Source organism: Psittacula echo (assembly GCF_963264785.1).
Source record: "Psittacula echo genome assembly, chromosome: 7".
In the NCBI taxonomy this organism is placed as follows: domain Eukaryota; kingdom Metazoa; phylum Chordata; class Aves; order Psittaciformes; family Psittacidae; genus Psittacula; species Psittacula echo.
Genome location: NC_137740.1, coordinates 28,524,192 through 28,551,233, shown reverse-complemented (window position 1 = coordinate 28,551,233; position 27,042 = coordinate 28,524,192). Strand labels below are relative to the sequence as shown.

General features: G+C 38.6%; 2 protein-coding genes across 2 annotated transcripts in view; one reads left to right on the top strand and one right to left on the bottom strand.

Moving 5' to 3' along the window:
• The window catches only part of PSMD1 (proteasome 26S subunit, non-ATPase 1), a 72,193-nt gene that overhangs the window by 32,283 nt on the left and 12,868 nt on the right, over positions 1-27,042 (bottom strand). The window contains exons 10-16 of the mRNA XM_080624338.1: positions 26,178-26,266; positions 25,435-25,513; positions 24,468-24,641; positions 23,285-23,396; positions 22,731-22,927; positions 21,531-21,626; positions 20,897-20,961 (exon numbers count right to left, since the gene is read on the bottom strand). Coding sequence (XP_080480464.1) covers positions 20,897-20,961; positions 21,531-21,626; positions 22,731-22,927; positions 23,285-23,396; positions 24,468-24,641; positions 25,435-25,513; positions 26,178-26,266 — 812 coding nt within the window. The remainder of the gene's footprint in view (positions 1-20,896; positions 20,962-21,530; positions 21,627-22,730; positions 22,928-23,284; positions 23,397-24,467; positions 24,642-25,434; positions 25,514-26,177; positions 26,267-27,042) is intronic.
• HTR2B (5-hydroxytryptamine receptor 2B) lies at positions 2,331-12,384 on the top strand (the record flags this gene model as incomplete). Its single annotated transcript, XM_080624339.1, has 3 exons — positions 2,331-2,640; positions 9,025-9,225; positions 11,464-12,384. 3 exons carry the CDS (start codon positions 2,331-2,333, stop codon positions 12,342-12,344), a joined length of 1,392 nt encoding a protein of 463 aa, XP_080480465.1. The 3' UTR covers positions 12,345-12,384.

The following is a 27,042-nucleotide window of genomic DNA, read 5'->3' as shown; positions in this document are numbered from 1 at the left end:
ATATGACATGGAATCTTACCGAAGGAAAGGAAAAATAAGGAACAAATGAAAACTACTTTGCTGGAAATTCTATTGTATCTGACCATACTTTAAGTCAAGCATTTCTATTAATTACTGGCAGCAGCTTTCCCTCTTCGGCCACAAAGTGGCTGTATTATAAAGATATGAATGTTTGTGTTTCAGGGGTTTTTGTTTGTTCTTTGGTTTGATTTTTTTTTTTAATTAACAAATATAAATTGATCCACAGTTCACCAAGGACCTGATTCCCATCTCAAGCGTGGTAAGCACCAGCAATTCATGGAATGTAATGGCCAGTGACGTACAGGGGGTCAGTCCATGATCTCATGGTCTCTTCTGGCCCTAAGCTCAAGGTCTCTATTACACACTTGTCCTGCTAATGTCCTTGGAAGTGAACTTTATTTCCATTTTAAAGCAGAACTACAAGATCTTGTTAGAGACCATACACACATCTGACAAAGCTGGAAGGTAACGAAAGAGAACACTCATCATAATAAAACGCAGCTGCATGAAGAAATATTTAAACAGTGCGCACTGTTAAAATAGTGTGGTAGACAATCTTTTTATTAAATTAGTCAAGAAAAAAACTGGAGCCTTTACAAGGCAGCAGAACATTTTAGGGTTAATCTTATTTCCGTCCAGAGAGAGAGCAAGAGCAAGCATGTGCGCAGGCATACACACGCTATGGTGCATACAGCTACAATACTGTATCATGAAGGGTCATTTACAAGATCTGCACATCCTGATGCAGATACAAGGAGCACACATTACAGTACTGGAGCACTGAATCAATTAACCCTCTCTAGCTACTTTCCAGCCAAGCCCCCTCTCATTTATTTCCCTGCTTTTCAAGCGCTGGAGCTGAAAACACTGAAATGAGTCAATCAGCAAACAAGGGTAGCAGCAGACCGGGAGCTTCGCTAATGAAAAGAGAAAACTGCACACAGACTCTGCTAATCACTTCAGTAAAATCATCAAAATGATGGAAGAGAAAGGACAGCAAAAAAAGAACACAACCTTATTTCTATCTTTTTTAAATGTGGCAAGATTTACTATTCTCCTCCATTCAAGAGCTGGAGAAAATACCTGGGTAAGAAATACAGTTTTACCAAAATAGAAATTCTTCATCTTGGTATTAGAAGAAACAAGTGCTAAACAAAAGTACACAAAAAGACAAGTTTTAGAAAAATTATAAAAAAAACCAAAACCAAATCAACAACTTGTTTTCCAGAAAGTAATGGAAAATCTCATCTTAAAATCCACCAAGTGATGAAAAGGATTACAAAGGATCTTCCTGGATGCAAAGTGAATTCTACTAAAATGCAAAAGAAAGAGGTAAGGCTTTCTTCACCTGAAAATTGCAACGCATGACATCTTCTCACTAATTGAGCTTAACGCTGTGACAGCTGTTGTAGTCTCAACTCTTCAGCAGAGTTGAGAGAGAGAGAGAGAGAGGGAGAGAAAAGGCTGTACTTAATAAAAGCCCTGCTCAGACTACAAAAACAAGTGGTTTACTCACTTCCCCCCTTCAAGTAATGGGTAAATTTAGATGTCTCAGTTCCACAAATCTTCACGGTCCCCTTGAGACTGTCACCAGTGTTTTATTGTCTACGGCTTCCTGACCCTCATCTGATAAATCAGGAACCACAGAGATTAAAACGGAAATCTCATACATAATTTCTGAAGATATCTTTGAGGTGACCCTCTGTGGAGAAACAGGATTCTTAATAAGGGGAAATATGGGAACTGCTGTCTGCCTACGCACACGCTGCTGGAGAGTAGACACTCAGGAGAGGAGGAGTTGCATATACACAATGTGAGCATCTGCCTTTGAATCAGTTTGTACTTACAAAGAGCAGATCTACGTGCACTGTACCTAAAGGGAACCATTTGGCATCCAAATTAATCTATTACTTCTTACTGCTGTAGAAAGAAAAGAAAAGGGCGGGGGGGGGGGGGAGGGGGGTAGCTAATGGACAGCTTGCTTTTCACAGCTACTGAATTTTCTCCTATAATCTGAAACCTGAACCTGGGAGACCAGACCACTGAACCCTGCCAAGCAGAGATGGACATAAAACAAGACTTTCATTTTTAAGACTTAATTGGACCTAGCAAGGCACATGATAAAAAAGTTGGAAACCAGCTCAGAGATGGTTACAGTATCTCAAAACAGCATATGACCAGTTTACCATACTGACCATGCTGGCCTTTCTGCAGGATCATCCTGGACCAGAGAGGAACACTGAACTCCTACACCGTACACAATTCCTTTGCAAAACACAGCTCCTGAATACGTTCTGCTGGACACAAAAATGTCCTATCCTTCACATTTCCTGAATGGGTCTGGAGCTGGCAATGAATCTTTGTCGCCTCTCTCAGTAACGGGAGAACCCAAGCAGGACTACCCAAGTGAGGAACAAGGAAACAAAGTGCGTTGGGCAGCTTTACTGATCCTCCTGGTGATAATCCCCACGATCGGGGGGAACATACTCGTCATACTGGCGGTATCTCTGGAGAAGAAGTTACAATATGCTACCAACTACTTTTTGACGTCCTTGGCAGTGGCAGATTTGCTCGTGGGTCTGTTTGTGATGCCGATTGCCCTTCTCATGGTCTTATTTGGTAAGTACAGCATGTTTATTTCATCAGGCTAGCATATGGGGTACAGTTTGGGGAGGTCTAATTTAAACAGAAAAACTGTTTGCTTTCCACTGTTACCATTTTTAAAATCCCTTGAATGAGGGCTGCTAAATCTTCTCTTCTGCCCAACTTCATATAGCTTAATGTCTTTATGGGAAGTATAGCCACTCTGGATATTCTTTCCTTTGAAACAAACAATTCAAAAATCACCTGAGACTTAGAACTGATGCTAAATTGGAGCTGGACATGGGAGATCACATTGTGTACAGTGTAATATTATTTTTAGCAACATCAGCACAATGTTGGCATCTGTTCTATTCAATATTACATCAATTGCAGGCAGTTTTCGCTTAAAAAAATGCTAAATGAAAACTAGATACCTGTTCAGTACACTGAACAGGTTTTGAACTTCTGATGAGTCAGGCACCTGATTTTACCTTAGTATTGACTCCAAGCTCCATGAGCAGTCAGAGATGGCTCCTGGCAGCATCAGTGACAACAAACTTTACCCGTACCGCTTTCAGGTAAATCGATTTTCTCCCACCCTGGGGAAAGTGGCAAGCTCATAAAGCATTCCAAAGAATTAACTCATCTGTCAAGCCAAGGAAGCGTCAGTCTGTGAACCTAATGTTTCAGACTTAAATTTATCATTTAGTCTGGCTCATATGGAATAAAATAAGTATTTTTTTAATATGAGCATATATCATCTGTGACATTTTCTTTCTGGTTAGTCATTACAGAACAAGCATGACTTTTCATATTCTCTCATATCCAGCTTTATTTCAGACATTGCTTCTGATAACTAACCAGAGGCAGCTCCATGAGAAAGTCTCTCTCTTTTACTCTTAAACTTCCTTTAAGAATACACTTTCAGTGGTCTATTTTCATACCATACAACTAAACAAAAAAATCAACTAGACTGTTTTTTTAATAAACTTGAGGATTTACACTATTATCTTTAAGGTATAGATAGCACTGAACTCTAAATAATGAAAGGCTGCAGCAGTTCATTTTTAATATGCTGGATCTCTAAGAGTTACCCAAGTAACAAGCAAACACAATAAGAAACTTTATTTGAGAAAGGCTTCTGTGTGCTGCAGAAGACTTGTATAACTTTATTAACAAATGTGATTATTCACTAAATGACTTGAGACTGAACTTCTTTATATTACAGACTGCTCTTCCTTAAACAGAAGTATGAATTGGAGGTCAGAATTCAGTGTTGAAATAAAAAAATAGTCTTCTTTCAAGCAACAGTTTCTAAAAAGAAAAATTAACATACATGACCAGGACAGTGATTTATAACTTGAAAAAAAACAGTCACTTAAAGAAAACCTTGCTATGTCATGTATGTGTATGTGTGTGTAGAGGCAAGAAACAGATATGGATAGACATACACACTGATAGTGTAACTGCTTAGCTCCTGCCAAAGGCCTCATTAATAATAAAATTACTAACTATAAAAAGTACTAGTATTGGACTAGCAATCAATACAAAGAGAAGGCAAGTTCCAGATTTTTCTGGAGTTGATTTTTGGTGGTGGTGGAGGTTTTTGGTTTGGATTTTTAAAACTATTTTCTTTTTGCTAGACTAATGAATCTTTTCTTTTTAACTTTATAAAGGGGCTATTGCTCCTTAATCTCCCAATTAATCCCATGTTAAACCCTGGTTACAACAATTTAAAGCATGGTAGGAATCTTAATTTAAAAGTCAAACAAAGGTATCTTCCATCTTGCAGGAAATTTACTGGAGTAGCAAAATTAGTTATAACTAAGACTGCAACCAGCTTTTCACAGAGCAGTGGTTAAAACTGAAATTTCTTGCATACAAGTCTCTTTTTGGCAGCCAACCAAAGAAACTGCTTTGCTTCTTCACCGACTGGGAGAAGATGCTGAGGTGTTTATAGAAGTTCAAAGCATGAGCAAAACATGAGGATTTACTGGAATGAAGCTAAAACAGATATTTAAATACATAACAGGTCTAAATCTTGAAGCTACATTAGCCGGCTAACTACTTGAATGCAAAAAAATCACTGATACCCAGAGAGCAAACTAAACCCAGCCTCCTGGCACTTCCACACAGGAATGTCTCCTTAATAATGAAATAGCTGGATGCAGCTTCCAGATACAGAATACAAATATTATGCTTCTGATTTAGGACTGATATCTAATTATGTGGAGAATATTTGAGGGAAAAGGTGTGAACCAAAGTGCAGTCACATTAAATGATCTTAACTGTTAAAACTAAGCACAACATGTTCAAATTCAAAGCAGATACTGGCTCCATGCCCTCATGGTACGCTTGAAGAAAAATCTTCAAAAATAGTCAGACTGTCTCTGTAATAAAGAGCTGCCCCTTTTAAAGATAAATAAACAAACCTGTAACTCACACTCACAGGTATTATACCATGAGCAGATTATTTATTTTCAGCAGAGTGATCGAAATGTACTCTGGCACAAATATACACTGAAATTTTCATTTATGAGTGTGAGTGTCAGGATACACAAACAGTCCATTGCTTTTATTCCTTGCTAAATTCTCATTTCTTCAAAAAAAAAAAAAAAAAAAAAAAAAGAGGGCATGTTAGGAAATAATTGCATCCTCTGAGACCTAGCTTTCAAGAGTCACCCACAATTCTAACACTAAGAACTACTGAAGAAAAGCAAAAGTGTTGCTACTGATTGCATAGCAAAATTAGCAAATAAATTGGAGAGACCCTCTCATTTGCAAAGCCTGCAGCAGGAAGAAGTCTGTTGTCCACAGCTTGGTGGACAATGGGTTCCTTGGACACAGTGCATGTACCATATTTTAAAATAGAATTTTTTAAAATATAAAATATTCCTGATATTCATCCACTTAAAAATCAGGAGGTGATGCTAATCATCCTAGGTTGCAAAACGTCATTTTAAAAATCTATCACATGCAATCAGCATCTTAATCTTCACCCATTACTGATGATGAACCATAGCAAACCTTCCCTTCTTGCTTGAGCAAACTACCAGAGAAAACTTCCTTACTGAGGGCTACTTTCCAAAAATCTCAAATCTAAAGATAACTAAGAAAATAAAGGTTGGTTTGTCACAAAGCAACTCTAATAAAAAAAAAAAAAAAGAAAATAAAAAAAAGAAAATACTTCAGCTAAATTTAAAAACCCACATGACAGTGAACAACTGTTGAAACTGTAATGGTAACAGAGAAGTAAAGGCAGGCAGCCACAGTGGTGAAACAAGACAACAGCCTGGAAACACCAGGCCTGCGCAGTCCACAAAGCAGAATAATGACCCGAGAATGAACACCACACATGCATGATGTAGACACACCCTCCCCAATCTGAAGACTGAAGCTTAGGCTTAAGTCAGCTAGTGATTAAAAATATCCAATTTCAGTAAAAGCATTATTATCTAACAGCAACAAAATCCTATAGAAGGAACATGTTTCAGCAGCCTATAACAAAATCATAGAATGGTTGGGTTGGAAGGGACATTTAAGATCATATAGCCCTGTGAGGATATGAGGCAACATTTGTAGGAAGGAGGAGTATCTTTCTACGTGACAGTTGGAGAAACCAGACAAGCTTTCAGGCAGGCACATTTGTCAGGTAACTATGACATTTAAAAAAAATTTACTAAACCCCCCCAAAATTCCAACCCACTAGCCTGCTTAAATCAGCATTTCAATTCTGAAGGAAAAAGGTGGAGAATCTCAGCCCAGTAAATGTTCTGGTCTGCTCCAACCGTGTGGATCTATACTATGAGAATCAGAACTTGTAACTATCCAAACTAAGCATGACCTGCTAATGGCTTCCTATTGCCACCTGGCAGGACATACTCATTTTACCTTCCATCCGAATTATAAAGCAAGACAACAAACAAGCAGGTCACTATCATGTTCAAGGATCAGAGATGCTTTGAGTTCTGAGAGTGGAAATCAATATTCTAACTACCAAAGTAACAGAAGAGGCTAACAGTGATACACACCACTATCGCCAGGAAAGCACAAAATCTCAGCCCAGAGCAGTCCCTCAAACACTAGGCACAGAGCTAACACAGGTTTAACCAACCTGTGTAAAATCAAAATAAGTAAAAAAAAGTAAGTAAAATCAAAATAAGTAAAAGCAAAATACACCACAGTATGAATCCTAAATAACTATGTGGCTTTTTGGACTTTAAGGTACCAGTTTCACAATATTTAGTTGAAATAATAACTGTATTCTTCAATTCTTATTAGCTACTGCATTTAAAGTCTACTCTCATTTTGTATGGACAAAAAACATGATCGCAGACACAAGTATAATAGTACAGAATGCTATAATCATGAATGTGATAATCTACTGCCTTCTGCACCCTGTACAAAACAATACAAAAATAAAGACAAAACTTTCTCTCTTCAGTTGCACTTACCAACTAATGAAAACTCTTAAAACTCATAAAAACATACAAGGTTGCTTTGCACCAGATTGTTGTTTACATGCATCTATATTTAAAAGAAGGAAAAGAGCTTTTTGTTGCAAAATATTTGAGGGTTTTCTTCTGCAAAGAGTAAATTAACTGGGAAAAAAATTTAAAAAAAGAATTTATCACTGCAATTCACCGAGAAACAAAGCACTTATAATCCAGGGAGCAGCATATAAGTACTCTCCAACAGAAGTACTGGCTGCTTATTTGAAATCCAGCTGTTATCCTGCCATATTATTAAATATGAGTAGGGGTTTCATAATGTACTAATTACAACTTCCTCCTACCTGTCTGACACAACAATTTTTTGAAGTACAATTTCAACCATGATAGCTATTTTGGGAAATATGCAGCTACAACTAAAATTTACTGGTTAATGGTTTGAATATAGAATGCTTCTTTCCCTTCTGCCTCACTGCTTATGCCATCCTCCCCTGCTTGGGGGTGGATGAGGTTTGGTTCAGGGCTCCATCCATCTATTTTCTTTGTTTCTACAGATGAGGTTTCTCAACATAGGGAAGAATGCAGACAAGCATGTGCTATGTCTGACTTCATAAAATTTTCCATTCTCTGGAGTTTTTAATTCAAGTCAAAGCAGCATCATTACAATTTTCACCTATCAGTTACACCATGTTTTAATCTCAAACTACTGCAACATTACCACATTGATAAAGCTGGGCATTAAACAGTCCAGCTCATTTCGCGCTCTCAGCATGCAGATCTATTTATTCAGAGTAAGATTAAAAATTATCAGATTTGTTAAAAATGTTGGTTGTTTTTTTGGTTTGGCTTTTTTTTCTTCATCCTTTAATCATCATTCAGCTAAGAAATGATTTCTCTGGTAATATTATTACTGTGCCTACTGATGGAGTACAGCTGAATTTTAGCAGGAAGGAGTATACAGTACATCAACTTCTACCATTAGAAACACAAAAAACTTCTATGTTTATACTTTCTTCCCTAGGACTACAGGACATTCTTACAGACACACAACACTAACGTGCATCTCAAACTGAACACTGCTAGCACTGGACTGCAATAAAAACTACTGGTGAATTAATATAAAGCAGTTAAAAAAAACCAAACCAGAGTTTCATTAAAGTTCACTTGGTTTGGTATTGTAAACTCTCATAGGGGAGACCCAGCTCCCAAAACTATGAGGTTTTTGAAAAGTTTAACACTACAAAACAATAATGCAGTTGACAGATGCTAGGTTCATTATAGATTAACATTAAGGACAGATAACTACTATAAGAAGCAGTATGCCATACTGAAAATCCAAGCCATCAATTTGGCAAGGGGAAGGGGGAAGATGCATAAGAAAGCCCTTCAGTTTTTATAAAATCATTACTGGGACAGAATAGCCCTGCTTTGGCACATTAGTGCTCAACTGCAGCTGGTCAAGGGACACAGCAAACTCATTTTAAAACTATGTGAACTAGATTCTCCAAGATCACCAACTAAGATTCAACCAAGTTTCTACAATGATTGAGTAATACATTGGTCATGACCCATTACCTCCTCCATCTAATACAACCCTGAATCATAGGACTGTCAAAGAGACATAGCTGAAAATAATAACTTAACAGCAGGGCACAAGGACCAAGCACAGTCATAACCCACTTTTTAAATACTTTTTTATCCAAAGTCCTTGCCACAAATACCTTATGATCTAAAAAGGACAAAAAGACAGGAAAAGGCTTAACACACAAGCAGCCTGATTAATATGATGGCAGCAATCATGCCAGTTAGGAGCCAACTAAAATGTAAGACAGAATCCAGCCGAGGCAGTGGCAAAGCTCAGCTCCTGTAGTATTGTGAACTTCTCAAAACCACTAATGGCCAAGGGAAAACCACACACTGAAAACTCTCAAAAGGCTTAGATTCTAATGAGTTTTCTGTTTTCTTTCAGACAACGCCTGGCCTTTACCAACTGCCTTGTGTCCTATCTGGCTGTTCCTTGACGTCCTCTTTTCCACAGCTTCCATCATGCACCTCTGTGCCATCTCACTTGACCGCTATATTGCAATTAAAAAGCCAATCCAGGCTAGTCAGTACAATTCATGGGCTACAACAATCACCAAAATCGTCGTGGTTTGGCTCATTTCAATAGGTGAGACTTGGAAACTGGAAAAGGAATGCAGAAGCTTTTCACATCCAGAACAACGGGTGGCTGCTGGTCAAAATGGAAACTCTGGCCAAATACTATTGACTAGCAGACCCTAACACCTGGGCTGGCCTAAGTCCACCTCTTAGATCATGCATAGCTACACCATGAGAATCTGCCTCAGCCACCGCTCCTTATCAGGCTTACCCTACTCAAACATACCTTTTCTTCATGGTCTTAAAAGTCAAAAAATCAGAAGACAGTAACCGCATGCTTCGCTTGTCTTCTGGGAAAACAAGAGTTTATGTTCCTGTGGTAGTATATTCTGTCCCAAACACAGTTTAAAGACTTGAGTAGATGCTGCTAAAATCTGTACTTTACAATTTTCCTATGAAGCAAGTAAAAAAAGGTTAATTACTTATATCAAAGACTGAAAGATAAATGAGTGGCTGGTAACATTCACATTGAAGACTGACATGCACTGGCAATACAGCATATAGAAAGGCTAACTTTTAAGCAAAAAAAAACAACCAAGAAAACCAAAACCAAACACACGCTGAAGAGTTTATATAAAGGAAGCCAATGAATAAACTTTTAAATTAGCACCTCTGTGATGTGCACCTGCCTTTAAGGATTGAAAATAAAAAAAATAATCTGTTGAATGAGCTATAAGGAGGTGAAAACATTTAATTCAAATAACATAACGTACACTGCAGGCAGCCATAGGCACAGTGCTATATGCTCTATGTGCAAGAGAAAGAACAAAATTATTCTGTGTTATTAAGGCAAATGATTCATGGTAGAATGGGTACATCCGCCATCTTGGCCAAGGTATACATGCCTAAACCCAAAAAGTCAAACTTCAAAAAAAATTCAGGAAGAACTGTGATGATACGAGAAAAGATGCTACCTTTATTTTATAAAAAAATCCCAAACAAACAAAAAAACCTGTTAGCATGACAAGACACAAATTGACCTTTTAATGCCTGGTTTGTTGTTAGTAATCAGTGCTGAACTTTTTCATTTCCTTTTTATCTGACAAAAAAGCATTCTGCAGCTGAGACAGGGTTCTCCAAATCAAAGGTTAATTTGGTTCAATCCTCACTTTAAGTCTTTGCTGTATCTGAAGGTGTGCCTCTTATTAAGAAAGGGATCAAGTGGGTGAAGGGTTTTTTTGCTCTTGCTGCCTTCAACCAACTTCAGTAAGCAGAGCAGCAGAGGAATACAGTAAATGCCTACATCTCATTAAGCGGTATTATAATTAATTACTATTATAATTATAATTATATTTATAATTTATAATATAATAATATAATTATTATAATATATAATAATATAAATAAAATAAATATAATATAAAATTATATATAATATAAAATAAAACCAAAATAATATAATTATTATAATATATATAATATAATTATAATTATTATTATAATTATATATTAAGGAAATATAGCACAAGAACCTTCACCAGGCAGTAAGGAACCTGTTGTTTTTGTTGCAATGTCAGACTGCTGGCAAAAGAAGTGCTGACTGCAATTTAGTGATTATAAAAAATTCATTTAAAAGACAGGACTGATAACTTTTTTAATATTTTTTTAAAGAGTGGTGAAGTACAGGGCTAGCTGGTCTCATTTAAACACTCTTAAATATGCAAGAGACTTTAAACAACAAATCCATCTTAAACACACACTGCATAATTCTGGCAACTATTTAACTACTTGTATATATGAAAGAGTCAAGGCAGGGTAAAAAAAAAAAAAAAAAAATCAGCTGTGTCCAGTAACTTGATGGGGTTAAGATAAGAACCAAAGACAAGATTCATGTATTTACCAAACTGCCCTTCAAAAAGTGCAAAGGTTACCCCCGGGGGAAGGGAGGTGTAAGCAGGTGGCATTAGGGAAACACATTTCACTGGAGGAAAAGCCATACTAATTCTAACAACTACAGTCAAAACAATTAATGTTTTTTACACTTGAGAAGTTGGCAACTTTATACTGCTTCCTCAATCAGTAAAGGTTAGGCCCAATCTCCTTAGAAAAGGCATTCTGTTATAGCTGAGCTTGCCAAGTCTTAAAGAGTACTATTTGCCCAACTACACACGATGCTCTCAATTCTCTGTCACTCTGTGCCAGCTCCAGAGCTCAGGAACTACCTTTCTTTAGAGACCCTGAGGCTTCAGGCCCAAAAAAGATTGCAAGCAATTACCATATGCTGAAGTACTTTGTTCTTCTCCTGTAGGAATTGCTATTCCGGTCCCTATCAGAGGCATTGAAGATGGAAATGGCAACTCTACAAACATCACGTGTGCCCTGATGCCTGGTCGTTTTCATGACTTCATTCTGTACGGATCAGTGGCTTCATTCTTCATTCCCCTCGCTATCATGATAGTCACTTATTTTCTGACAATCCAAGTGCTACGCAAGAAGGCCTACTTGATCAACAAGTCACCTCACCGTTTCACTTGGTCAACAGTGTCCACAGTATTTCAGCGTGACACAACATCTGCCTCCTCACCAGAAAAGGTGGCCATGCTAAACAGCTCCAGAAAAGACAAGACTTTGTCCAATGACATGCCAATCTGCAGAACATCCACAATCGGGAGGAAGTCCATGCAAACAATAACCAATGAACAAAGGGCGTCAAAAGTTCTGGGGATTGTATTTTTTCTTTTCTTGTTGATGTGGTGCCCATTCTTCATAACAAACATAAGTTCGGTTCTGTGCAATTCCTGCAACCAAGAGATTTTTCAAAAGCTTATGGAGATATTTGTTTGGATAGGATACGTATCCTCAGGAGTGAACCCTCTTGTCTATACACTATTCAACAAAACATTTAGGGAGGCTTTCAGCAGGTATATCACTTGCAACTATCGGACCACAAAGCCTATCAAGGCCCTTAGAAAACACTCCAGCAGGATCTCTTTCAGAAGCTCTGTGACAGAAAATTCCAGGTTCTTTGTCATGCATGGGATGAAAAATGGGATTAACCCCATTATATACCAGAGCCCAATGAGGCTGAGGAGCTCACCCATTCAAGCATCATCAGCCATTCTGCTGGATACATTGCTGCTCACAGAGAATGAAGTTGATAAAACAGAAGAACAAGTCAGCTACGTATAGTGGAATGGCAGCTATCTCTATATCATAGTGTTACTGTATGTATTCTTCTAGGTAACAACACAATTATGCTGTAAGACGGTATAAATACTATTGTTTTCTGTTATTTATGCAAGCAGCACCTTACAAATTTATATTAATTCCTCTCCTCCAAAGTCTCCCCTATTTTAACCCCAACCCCATGGTGGCACCCACAGCTTCATTCCATGATAAATGACTGATGCAGAACTGCAGCCAACAGGAAAAGGGAAATAAATAAAAGCTAAGCCAATTTGCACATCTGACTTCAGTTCTCACCACCCCCAGTCTCTTCAAAGTACATTTTTATAAGAAAAGCATCTCTGTGCAAACACTAACGTTTACTCTGGAAAGAAGACAGAACATTCTGTAGGTTGATGCTTTATGATGAAATTAGCAAGGGGATACAAGCATGCTTGTTTCAATTTAAACCCACCTTTACTCTGTGTAAACAGAACAGCACATACACTCACTGCGTTGCCTCCTACAGATACATTCCTTTGCTGAGACTGTGTACCCAAGTATGAGCTTTTCTTCTTCTCTATGGGTATGCATATCAGAAGCAGAATCACTTCCTCCAAAGACCAAAAGGTGTCCATTCCACAACAGGTGAAACTGTTTCTTAGCAGGGTGAGTAAAAATGCCATGTGCTGAAACTGTCCCTTTGTTGTTTTACTGTAGGGGTATGTAGAATCTTTTATCCACCTGAATTTCATCTCCATTACTCTTGCATACAAACATGTCTGGTATTGTTAGATTTGTCAGATGTTCTTTTCGTACTAAGAAAGTGAGAGCATTTAACCAAATTAGGACAATTCCACATCAGTGATCATGAGTAAACCATGGAACTCATGGAAGTGCCTGGAACTTCCCTTTAATTTAGAGGGACAAGCTTCCTTTTTTGCAACCATTGAAACTTCAGTGAAAGCCTTCCCTTATCTTATATAGTTCACACAAAGTAGAAAAATCACAGAATAGCTATTGCACTTGAACATAAGAGCAAGCGTTTAAGAGACAGTAGAGATGCCAGTACTATCCAGACCTGCACACATCTGCAGTTTAGCTTAGCTCACAATAATTTCACTGGACTAATGGCATACGATTGTAGGTCCCAATCTGCACTCTCTCAGACATGCTCAAGCCTTTCATCAGAGCATAAAATTCATACAAAGAATCGCTCATCACAATCCATAAAAGTTACCAGAGTCTAGCATCTGTGAAACGAGGAGCTTCTGACAGTTCCAGAACATCTTTCTTTAGGAAGGGAAATCGGATTTCCCCAAAGTACTGGAGTTCTCACAGTAAGCAGCCAGCTCACCATTTTTTCCCCAACAGTTCCCATTTACAGTAACATTTTTAGCTGGGGCTTTGTTTTCATTTTTAGTGTTTTCAGAACCCTCTAGTTACACACTAAAATTATGTGCAGAAAAAGGTTTAGTTTTTTTCCTCCTCAGAACAGAAAGTACGAAAGATAACATGTCCTTCCAACATTTATTTGCATATATTTAATTTAGAACATACGCACATCTGAAATGGAGCCTAATGTAAAAACTGCCATGGAGTCCCAGAAGAAATTATTAAAAATACTTCTGTGTTATTTACTGTAAGTTGTCTTCTTCCTACCCTTTTTGGTGATAGTCACTTAAGTTAGAAAAAGCTCTAACTGCTGTTACTCCTCTTTTTGTTAAAATTTGTTTAAGGGGATCCTGTAGTTAAAGCCAGAATTGATGGACTGCTACCCTCGTAAAAGATACCTACATCTAAAAATATTTGAAAATCAAAAGCCTTATTAAGACCTAGACTACTTTGAAGCTCAAGGGGTGAGAGAGCAGGAATAAAATGAACCCCCCCAAAGCAAGGCCTCTTAGTAATCAAGGGTTAGACTACATTAACAGGAAACGACCCTTGAAAAAGTCTCACTTGGCAAAGATCTATTTTGTCAAGCTCGCATATAGATTTCTCAGTTTTAGTAACCATACAAAGAAACATGTTTCAGTTATTGAATATAGTCAGCAATAATAAACCTCAATCAAAAGGACTAGTGACTCATCAAAAATCCAGTCTTCCTACAAAGAGAGGAAATTTCTCCATAGACAGAAAAACATGCACATTCCATTTAACATGCCAAGTGTAAAAAGAAATTGCTTGTCCACTGAGAAAGCAAACAAGTGAAGAATTCAGGTAACAGCCTTGGAAAGCATAAGGACAGAGGGAGAAGAAAGATGAAGAGAAGATGCAGACAATGTAACAGACAGCAGAGATCTTGTTTTAGCAACTGTATCTACAAGAACGGATTTGAGCAAAGACATTACCTTCATTAGCAAGACATGATTGAAAATAAGAGAGTCACTGCAAGCTACTGTAAGAAAGCACAAGTTTGTTGTACAGTAACTAAGGACAACACTGCTAGTGTGGTACTGACAAGCAAGATGGGAAGCTCAGGACCACATCCACAGGCATCATCTTTAAGCAACACAAATTTATAAGTCATTCCTTTCTCTGAAGTAAGATGCTCTCAGAACCTGGCCCATGACAAAACCAATCACATGGCCAGCTCTGTGGCCTCTATGTGCTACATAAAAAAAATAACGTACACAGTTACCTCGTTTAACTTTCCTCATTATCACGTAAGCTTTTATCTGGCATATTTCATTCTGTTTAAACTACTAGAGAAGCAAGACAGACGAGTAAAAGCTGATCTGCAACATACAAGCACTATGGGAAGAAATACATTTTAGAAGAACAACGGACAAGTATGAGGTTTTGTTGTTGTTGTTATTTGTTTCATTAATACATTAGGAGATATTTAGTTAATGTTCTGGCTGCCTATCTAATGAAAAATTACAGCACAGACATGGACACAAGGACTACTTATAAATATATCCACCTTAGCAGCCTTGAAGAGAGGAAAACAATGGAGTTTGAAGCCTAACAGAATAAGTGCCTTGAAATGCAAATAAAGGGAATATCAAAAAGAGAAAAAAAAACCCAAAACAAACCAAACAAAACCAACCACCCAAAAAACCAACCCAGACAAAACCAAGCAAAACCAAACAAAATCCCAACCTTTAAACCACTCTACGAAACAGAGAAGCAAGAAATTCAGCTAATCTCAACTGTGCTGATACAAAACACATTTTGTGGAGCCAGTCCCAAATCATCTGGGGGATTAAGCTGCAAGTCCCTTGGGTGACACAGTTTAGTGTGAGGTGTCCCTGCCCATGGCAGGGGGGCTGGAACTAGATGATCTTAAGGTCCTTTCCAACTCGTAACTATTCTATGATTCTAAGAAAATTTTCAGGCAGCCAGAAAAATGTATTCATCACTTATCTTGCATTCTCCAAGTGTAAAACTTTCCTAATCACATCACATCTGGCTATACTCATATCGATTTCAAATGCATCAAAATACAGTTAAAAAATCCAGTGTTAAGCAAAGGACAAGGCACTAAGAAGAGAGATTGATGCTATAAAGCTGTTCACTAGCACACAAGGGGCATGCTGATTTTTTCATGCTGCTTCACAGAAAAGGTAATTTTCCTACACCATTTTCTTACTGTGGAAAAATCCACAGCTCTGCAGGCTGGTATGAGAAAGCAAAAGGATTACGCCCCTAAATCTTTTTCTAGGCTGTCATACATAACTTCAGCCTTAAAAGGTAAAGTAATGCAAGCACAGTAAACCTGGTGAATGCATACTGAACAACCTGGTACTCTGGAGCCAAAAGAGACAGGACATACACCAGAGCTCCTCTGGCTCTTTGCATTGGAAGCTGGAGGCAGGGGTCCCAGAGTTCTGGCCAGTTCTCAGCACTGACTTAATACTACCATGAAGCACTAGATTTCTTTCATGACATTGATAAAAATGCCTCCGTACAACTGCTAAGAAGCACTTCTTCATTTCACTTCCCCTTTGGCTTTCTAGGTAACTATCAACATGGTAAAAACAGCAATCAGGAGAGAAGTAGCTTCCATATTTCTGCTTTGTCATTTGACACCATGTTGTTTACTGTCACTGTCCATTCCCCTGGGACACACTGTTTTCTCCAGTAGCAAAGGAAGGCTTTCCCGTCGCAGGAGAGGAAGCTTTTTAGTTTTTAAATGGGAAGCCAGCTACAAAATAGGCAAGATGGCTTGCTGGAATGTCCATATTTACTCTTTTTAAAAATAAGTTATGTCAAACCCTATTTGTCTAGCCACACCTAAGATTCCTTGCATCCAGGTACTGAGATCCTTTCCAACCTCTGAAAAACAGTATCATGCTCTTAAAAATTAGGAGTTTTTTGCTTTCTGAAGGATCCTCTTCACAAATGCTCTAGACAGTTGACAGCAACTCATTTTCAAATTCATTAAACACTGAACAACAAATAAATCTTTTGTTCTGCAAGATGCACATCATATACCCTAATAAAATCCAACAGGAGTTTTTGCCATTAAAAAAAAAAAAAATCATTAACTTACTTTAATGGCTCAAAGAATCTCAGCATTTTTTTATGACTTAATTTGAAACTTCAGCTGCTGAACAGTAGTTTTAAAGCAAATTCAAGGATTTGGTCAGACAACCAAATTAGTTATAAATGGCACTGCTTAAAATGTTTAGTTACTAAGTTAAAAAGCTTTAGTGTGTATAATCTGGGAATCTGAAAATATTTTTCTAGAATGAGAGGTGGGGAGGAATATTAGATTGGTTTCTGTCACTCTTCTCACGCACGCTGTGATTTAGTGATATGAAAATCTTTATAGATAAGCTGATAGGCTTATTATGGGCACTATAGGCAGTGCTTATAAGCCTATCGTTTTTACGATGTAAGGACCAAGTGACTAATTGAAGGAATACTCTGGAGATTTCAGCAGGTTTCTTCAGCCTAGCTTGCTCAGATTTAAACCCAATCATATTGCTTATCTGTGCAGACACTCTACAGTAGGAAGTTAAAACACTTGCAGAGGTTTTCAAACACTCTCAAGCAACATAAGGCTCTGAGCTCTATTTCCTGAAGAATCTCATGAATACAAAGTGGTCTAGAATAATGATAAAACAATAGCAAGGAAGAATTAATAGAAGATGTCATAGTGTACTGATTGCACAAATGCATTCATTGTTTCAATCTGATTGTACAGCTACAATTTTCATTAGAATTTAGATTAGTTTTGCCAGAAATGCCAAGGGAATTCTCCGGTGCACAATACTTTGGTCAGTGAAGACGCACAGCTCTGTTTCCAGTTTCAAACCTACAGATAAAAGCACTTTCAAAGCTAAAAATACTTCCGTGAAAGTCTGAAGTTTCTTCTGGTTATAATAAGATTTCTGTTACTATTAACCTTTCACTGAAAGGGACCCTCAACCTCCCCCCCCAGGAGGACTGAATAAGACAAAAATGGGTTGGAGGTAAACAAAACCCTTTCACCTTTCCCATGCAAGAATCAACAAGCAGGTATGTTTCACTAAATTCCTCTTCTTCACAGTTAATGAACTGAAAAAGTGACCCGTACAGATCACATTAGAGTGACTGTTAGCCTATTACTCAATTACCCAGAAGATCTGCCATCTGCCTACTGGATAAAGGTAGGTTGTAGGGGTTAAAACAAATTGTCCAAGTATTCCTGGAACAAAATCTAAGTATCTGACCTATGTTTGCCTCAAAACAAATATATAGTGTTAAAATATCAAAGACTATGTAAACACAAAGAATACAAAAGCAGGAAACATTACTATCGAACTTGCCTAATCCTAAAATGAAGAACTGAACATAAGCCATGCAGAGTTCTCTGGTTTTGGGTAGCCTACACTTATCAGCCAAGACTACATCTGTCTTTTGAGACTCTCTAGAGGCTGCATTGTTCCCTCTCCTGCCCTTAGCCTTTTCCCAACAATACTGCACCAAGGCAGAAGCCCATCTCACAACTTAAGTCCTTCTTCCCCATGGCTCTCAACACTGCTATGAGAGTATTAAACCCTTTTATTTCACAGTCTCAAGCATTGCTGCCTCCCACATTGAAGCCTTCTCCCCAACCAAATTTGTTGTATCTATAAAACATCTACCTGCTCATTTTTGTACATAAACTACAGTGTTTAGATATACTGCACCATTGCTCTAATATATAGCCATATTAAAAAAAGCTGACTATATAAACCAATTACATCTCACTTTGCAATATAAACAAAGATCAATTCCTGATCTGAATTGGTAAAAATGAAGATAAAAATATTTCTTTCCAATTTTAAAAAGTAAAGCACTTTAAATTTATTGTGTTTTCCATTTTAGCATAAGTCTTAAAAACCAAAAAGGCTTTATTTGCATTAAACAAACTTATTCTCTTATTTGAATCCTGACTTCATAGTTCTCTTTCTGCAACCACATGCAGAGAATTCAACAACATCTCTTCTCACAGGAGCTTCAGTCACGTTCTTCCACCTAAGACAAGATTAATTTCTGGGGCTTAGCCCACAGTGTTAGAGACCTGCTCAGCTCCCATCACAAAACACTTTATTGAAAAGCTCTGTATACCTAGCAGCTGACAGATTAATGACTCTTGCCAGCATTCAATGCTGTATTAGGGGCTTTTAACACAAGTAAATCTAGATAGACTTCAACAAGCAACAGTCCTAAGAGATGTCATTTTACGCATGAAATCTGACAAACGCATAGCCCACTTGTTCTTTATGGGCTATAGAACACAATTAGCTCTAACTAGCAGTTTCAGCAAACAGGAAATGTAAATGTAAAACCTCCTTTTAGATCACTACAGTGATGTACCTTATTTATTTCCAGAAACTGAAACACAGCTTTTGGGTTATAATTAGAGAGAATAATGCGGGGGGTAACCTGTGAGGCCTACTTACCAGAAAATCCCTTTCATTGCTGCATGTGAATGCAGGAGTCTGGACTAGACAAACCAAGGGCTCCCTCCAGAACTGTGTCTTAAAGCAAAACAACTGATCATGTACTTTATGAAAGTTATCAAGTGAAAAATGCTAGCAGTTACAACAGCTTGACACAAGCCTTCAGTCTCCAGAAGCCAATGATAATGAGGTAAAAAGTTTTAGTCCTTTGCTACCAAGTCAGGTGGACACTGGAATTTACAGGTTCCTCCTTGCTGTGCAAGCAGGTTTTGGACTGTATCCCTTCAGAAGAAGAGGCAGGATAAGATACGAACCACTGCAGAGCAGGTGAAAGAGTCAAAGGTGATGTTACTCATTTCCCTTATTGCTGGATATGGAGAGAACAGGCCCAGAAGTACCTTGCTCCAATAAGATGCAAGCACATGGTAAATGGTTTAGCTCAGAGCCTTCAAAGCTTCTCATTTTGGCAGAAGATACTGATGTCCAATTACATTTTTCATTTACTGAGAAGAAAAATCACATTGAAATCAGAGATCGAAAGTGATTTGTCACAACCTGTTTGGAAAAAAGATGCCTGAAAATACGGAAGGCCTGCATGGAATTTTCCTTCTGTACACAGATGCAGAAGCCAGTTAAACAGACCCTTTTGACTTCAGGAGACTATTGCTATGCAGCAAGAAACAATGCAACAGAGCAGAAGCTCTTGAGAGACACCTGCTGCTCACCTAGAAAATTCGTTCATTAATGACCAACTTGACTCATCATCAGCAACCTATTTTTTTAATACCACCGTTAAGCACCTCTTATCCAGCTTTTAAGGATGACTTTACAAACTGCCACTATCCAGGGAAGATGCGAACAAAGATTTTTACATTACAAGTGCTGGACCTATGTACACACTACCTCCTCTCAGACACACCCAAAGGCTGCAGCTTAACTCAGTGCTAAAATTACACATACTACTGTATTAACAGATGAAGGGGAGACCTTTAATTCCCCAATCTAATAAAAAAAAAAAACCAACCAAGCAGAAAACCAACAACCACCAAACAAACAAACACACACCAACCAAGCCCAGCACCTCTTACCTAGGGAACTATCCATAGAGCACTAGAAAATACCAGATCAGAAACTGATTTCACTTCAGAGAACCAAAGCAAACATCATGACTATTTTGTGGTGGGCTACATCTACATTACCACAATGTAACCCGAGTAACCTGTCAGGGTTTAGCAGTGGATACTTAAAAACAAAGATTATTTCAACATTCTTCTTCAGATTATTTTTGCTAAAGTCATGACCTCCAAGAACATTGTAGATAGCAATCAGGCAGACATATTTGTCTGAGTACTGCTGCCTTTAAGAGGCCTGGCATAAGCACCTTATATTTAATTTTTCATTAAGTCTCAATCCTGCAAATATTGATTTTTCATTCTATTTGTCAACTTCATCTAACTCTGTTCAGACAATTAAGCCATAAGTCCGGAAACCAACAGAAAGGCTCATTAAGCATCTGCTGAACATTAAAGAAGGCTTCTAATTCTGCATGAAGTTTTATTTTCTCTCAGTTTTTTGACATTTCAAATCCACTCAGTTAGCAATTACGTAATTTTGTGAAAGCACTAGCATACACAATTCCTGAAAATGCAATGGACATCAAATTGAAGGCTGCAGAAGTGACCAAGTAAGATACTGTACCTGAACAGAATGAAACCAAGCGACTCAACAGCTGCCCGCCTCACATCATCATTCACATCACTCACCTACAAAAGGGAAAACAGGACATCCAGAATGTAGTTAAAACACTTGAGGACTTTGCAACATTTCAAGCCAAGTTAAACATTTCAAGCTAGGTTAATCAGGAAGATACAATAATTAACAAGTTAATCATGAAGACACAACAATGGAGAGTGTTAAAAATCATGTTCAGCCTTAGCTGAAATGGCCTCACCCTTGTTCATACGCTGTAGCTGCAAGCCGATCAAGGAGCAGACAGACCTCATCTTCTATAGCTTAAGTTGCTTTTTCCCAGCCCATTGTTACACAGACTATTCACTACAAAGCCATTACCAACTATTTTGGGATTGTGTTATTTTTAAATAGGTTCCTTTTTTGTGGTATCAGGCTGAATATTCTCTTGCTGAAAGTCTAGTTATCCTAGTGTCAGAAGACCCTGTTATTTCTACTCATAGTATTAAGGAAAGTTTTCATCATTTTACAATCTCTGATTTAGACTAGAACATTAACACCACAGAACCAAAACCTGTCAGTGATGTGCTTACTCTCACACCACATACTTCTTGCTGTGTGCTTCTAAGCCCACAGTACTTACAGCCACATGCAGTAAGCGCCTGATAGCCTTGTTGTTCCCTGAGCCACAGTATGCCATAGCAACAGTGTACATGCCAGAACGACGGAGAATTGGATCCTGGAAGAGAAAACAGCAATATTTAACATTCACCCAAAGAGTGACTTACTAATTCTGATTTTAAATCTGCTCCACTTTTGGGCCTGGAATCTGCAAAAAGGTAGCCTTGTTGCTTAATTGTTTATTAGGGATGAGTGACAAGACAATCACCAAAGCAGGGATGTCATTACCAATTTCAGGGGGACAGAAAGTTGCCACACCACAGGCTCCCAAAGACAGTATCTGGCAGATGTGTTATTTTGCTTCTTATTCAATATCTGCTATTGAACCACTACTAGATCGTCAAGAACAAACCACCTACAGCAAACCTCATCCATTTTTAATCATTACAACCTGTTCTGCTCCTTGTTGAGGCTCACAGAACTACGGACAGTAAGTATGAGACTAAAAAATACACAACTAAGCACTTTTGTTCTTGTACTGTTGATCAGAGTTAATGAAGCAAGCTGTGAAAGTTCCTCACTTGAGACTTATTGTCGTGGTTTAAGCCCCGGCTGTAAATTAGAACCACGCAGTCTACTTCCCCCCCCCCCACTCCCCAGAGGGATGGGGAGGAGAATCGAAAGAATGTAACTCCCACGGGTTGAGATAAAAACAGTCCAGTAACTAAGGTATAACACAAATCACTGCTGCTGCCACCAATAATAATAATGATAAGAGAAATAACAAGAGAAGAGAATACGATACTGCTCGCCGGAAAAGAGAGCCCGACCGAAAAAGAGGACCTGCCCTTCCGGGTAGCTCCCAGTTACATCCCCGGGCATGACGTGCTGTGGTATGGAATACTTCTTTGGCTAGTTTGGGTCAGGCGTCCTGTCCCCGCTTCCTCCCGGCCCCTCCTCCTCCCTGGCAGAGCATGAGACTCACAAAGTCCTTGGTCAGTCTAAACATCAGTGTTATCAGCTTTGTTCCCAGGCCAAAAGTCAAAAACACAGTGCTGCAACAGCTACTAAGGAGAAAAACTGACTGCTACTGCTGAACCCAGGACACTTATGTAAGAACTTCCCTGGCTCGAAACATCCAACTTACCATAGATTTCACAAGAGAACAGGAAGGTCATATGTGTAACAAAAGGGCCAGGGATTAATTCACAATTAAACTTACCTTATCTCTGCAGAGACTCTCAATGAGAGCATCTGCCTCCTCCATTCTCCCATACATGACCAGAGCAATTCCAACTGCAAGGCCTCGCAAAATCTTCTCATGCTGGGTTTCCTGCGCATAGCCAACCATGTCCTCAATAGCTTGAGCATTTTTAGATCCCAACATAACCAGTCCCAGTGCCAAACCAGCTGCCTCACCTGCGCAGCACAGAAAAGCAAAAAGTCAAGCAAACTCTGTTCCCAAAAGCTGTAAATATTCTATCTAGAAAATCACACAAGAAGTAGGACAACAGATCAAATAGGAGATTGTTTAAAGACATAGCATGTCTTACCAATATTTGGCATAATGCCACAGACCAGCCCTGACAGGACCTCTGAATATTACTGCCATATAACTCAAGAACCATGCTGATCAGGAAAAGGTCAGTAAATAAAACACAGCTAAGGTAACCCATGCTGCTAATAGAAAACCAGAAAAAAAAAAACCACACCAAAAAACCCCAGATGCCTGATAAGGCCTCAGATGGTTATTTGCTTTGAAAGCAGAACATTTACCTGTCACTGCATCATCCTGGTATAGATTTGTTTTCAGCAAATCGTACACATCTTGACGTGCTGTCCCCATGGCAGCCAGACCCAAACCCAGGCTGCCACCATGTCGGACAATCTAGAGAAGCATATGCAAGTTTAGTCATCATAAAACCGGGAAAAATACAGCTTCAGCTGAAGTAGACATTTTTCCATCAACATAAAGCTGCAAACTTTCAGTCTCAAACAACCCAAAATTAGAAATACCTGTTAGAAATACCACTTTGACCATCTCAGGCAGTAATTCTGATGAAAGAGGCAGAAAACTATAGAAATAGTGGTTCAAAAGCCTATAAACAATGAGTATCAGAAGCTTTACACGTAGCACAAGATACTTTCTAGTATCTTTAAAGTCTTTTTGCCCACTGAGTGATTTATGTAAAACCATAAAACTGTGTCATGTCTAAAAACTGCTGCTCAGTAATATTTTTTAAGTAGAAAGGTAAATCAGTAACCCACTTGAACTGTCTACATCCTCTTTTGTCTTAACAATGGATACAGGAAAAACAATACATCTGCAATAAGATGAGTGGAATCCCTTCACAGAATTTTTAAGCAGTGTGAAATTCCCCAAAGAGATGAAGGGAACATGCTGGGAAAATACTGATCTGTTCCTAACTTGAAAATGAGACTTTTTGTAGAGGTTTACAAACAGTGAGTGGTGAAGTAAAATAGGGGGTTTTTTTATTAAGTTGCATTATATATATATTTATATTTAGATATGATATATATTTATATATATATATTATATATATTTTTTTTATATATATATATTATATATATATACACATATATACCTATAGGGCAGCAGAAGCATTTTGTGGCTTATTCTTTTGACAGCTAAGCCATAAGCAGTAACAGTCCCTGAATATTGCAGGTCTACTAACAAAAGTAAGTAGATACACAAGGAGTAAGGAAGATGAAGCTAGATTTACTGTCAACTGTTTCCTAAATTCAAAGAATTTCCTAAAAATCTTACCTAAACCTTGAGCAATAGGTTGTTAAAACCAAACTTTATATTTAAGGCCCAAAGAAAGTGTAAATACCACACTACTGCCATGGTCTTAGTCACCTCTAACCCTAAACAAGCTAGCACTCTTTCTGGATACTCCCAACAAAACAAAGGCTCATCACTGAACCCAGTACATACATCATTACTGGCATTCTTCAGCTGGTTCAGCAAATAGTCAATGATGTCCCCACCATGGTTAGCATGAATGAGACCCAAGGCATAGAGGCCTCCGCCTTCCTGGTATGCTGACCCTGGCGAGGTGTCCTTGGGTAGGTAAGTTGCCATTAGCTGCAATGCTTCTTTCTCATGACCCTGTATGTCCAAAGTCCAGCAGGAAAAGAAGACAGTGGGAAGTGAAAGGTGAAAAAACAGCATATGCACATACTTCACAATGATATTAAAACATGTCAGGAGAAAGCAAGTTATAGCCATTACTTTCTCCACAAAAATTAGCCTTTCAGTGCTGTACAATCAGAAAAGAATCCTTCTGTACTGGGGTTTTATTAACCACAGTACACAAGTATTCATCAATCACTTGGTCACTGATTCATGACAAATTTGGCCTGAAGCTACACTAGTTCATTCACTAGACCACCTGAACGAGGGCTGAGACACGCAACACAATTACAAAGACTTCTTGCTATTTCAAAACAGCTCTAAACATGCCCTTTTTGTGCATGAATTTGAAGAAAATGACTATTCAGGTCACCATTCAAACTTATTGAAGCTTACTACAGTAAGGACAGTACTGTCCTAAAACCACTTAAGAAATGTACACCTGCAGTTTTAATAGCTAGAAATTATTGACTCTGTTCAACTCACAAAGGAAGAGAAGATCTAGGAAGAAAACTCCTTGAGCTGTGTTACACTACCACCTTTTTGATGCTCAATAAAACATGCCATAAACTACATCGGGTATCAGACAAGATAGACTTGATAAAGCACAGCTGTTCCTTTAGTGCAAAGACACCAGCTTTGTTACAGCTGTGCCTTGCAATAGACTAGGTAAACTGGAGTGCAGGCATTTTTCAGAATCTCTATTTCAATGTTTTAAGTGCTCATAAGTCAAGCATTTATATTGAACAGAGGGCAATGAACACGTTACCTTGTGTATAACACCCAAGCTGGCAGTAGCAGTAAACTTAGCCCAGTTAGTGGCCCTGGCCAGCCACTCCAAATTGTCTCTGGAAGACAAAAAGAGAAAGGTTATACAAAGTTTTTCATACAGCCTGTTCCTCATCTTGCAAGCAAGGTTTCGCAGCACTAAAGACCACTTTCAAACGAGAAAAGCAGCTCCAGAAGGCAAGAAGACTAACCACATTTCCACTTTACACCTCTCTTCCCTTCACCAGCCTAGAGTTTTGGGTGGTCATAATCAGTCTCCTTGGTACTGGTCATCTCAGTGAAAGATGAGAACAACTGACCAACATGCAGCCCATCAGCTCTCTGGAAGAAACTCTAGCAGTTTCTGAAGCTTTCCTCAAGTCACTGGTAAGGTCAACCCTGACATCTGCCTTCCAAGAGTCATTCAGCATTGTCGGTCTCTACCAAAAAAAGATACATCACCTCAGAAATTCTCCAACTGGCAAACAGAACAAACATTCCAGATCTCTACCCTCCAAACTGCTCACACGGTTAGCAGTCAAATCAAGTCAGTTTGTGAAGAGAGAGAAAAGGAAACAATTCCAGCTTCTTCTTTCTGCCTGCACATTAATTTTCAGACCTTTTGTGTATTCTTCTGTAAGCCTAGAGTTTTGCAGACACCTTTTAACAGTATCAAGTTAAGCAGGGCAACAACGTTCTTCAAAGACCTTTAAATGACATTAGAGCTTCCTTGCCTAAATTTACCTAAGGAACTGGTCGCTGGTCGTACCACAATGCATAAAGGAGTTTGCTATAACCGTTGCTGTATGACACACAGAATTCCGAACTGCATCCTGAAAGAACAAAAACAGTATCACCAGTCAGCAAAAAGTATGCCCTAGGTCACTTAGCATGCTTGCCAGTACACCAGAAAAATGGATTGCAATTGTGCTTAACTTAACTGGCAATTTACCTTTAATCAAACTAATAGCTTGTTAATACATTTTATTATATTCTCAACCCATTTATCTAGTGCAAACCAATCCTTTTCATGAGTTTCTGTTAGAGATGAAGTTGCTAAGCCACTGGCCATCATATTTGAAAAATCATGGCAGTCAGCTGAAGTTCCCGACGACTGGAAAAAGGGAAACATAACCCCCATTTTCAAGAAGGGGAAAATGGGATGACCCAGGGAATTACAGACCAGTCAGCCTCACCTCTGTGCCTGGCAAAATCTTGGAGCAGATTCTCCTGGAAGACGTGCTAAGGCACATGAAAAACAAGGAGGTGGTTGGTGACAGCCAGCATGGCTTCACTAAGGGGAAATCCTGCCTGACCAATTTGGTGGCCTTCTATGATGGGGCTACGAAACTGATGGACAGGCGCAGAGCAGCTGACGTCATCTATCTGGACTTGTGCAAAGCCTTTGACACTGTCCCACATGACATCCTTGTCTCTAAACTGGAGAGACATCAATTTGATGGGTGGACCACTCGGTGGATAAAGAACTGGCTGGATGGCCACAACGCAAAGAGTTGGGGTCAATGGCTCAATGTCCAGTTGGAGACCGGTAACGAGTGGTGTCCCTCAGGGATGGGTGTTGGGACCGGTCTTGTTCAACATCTTTGTC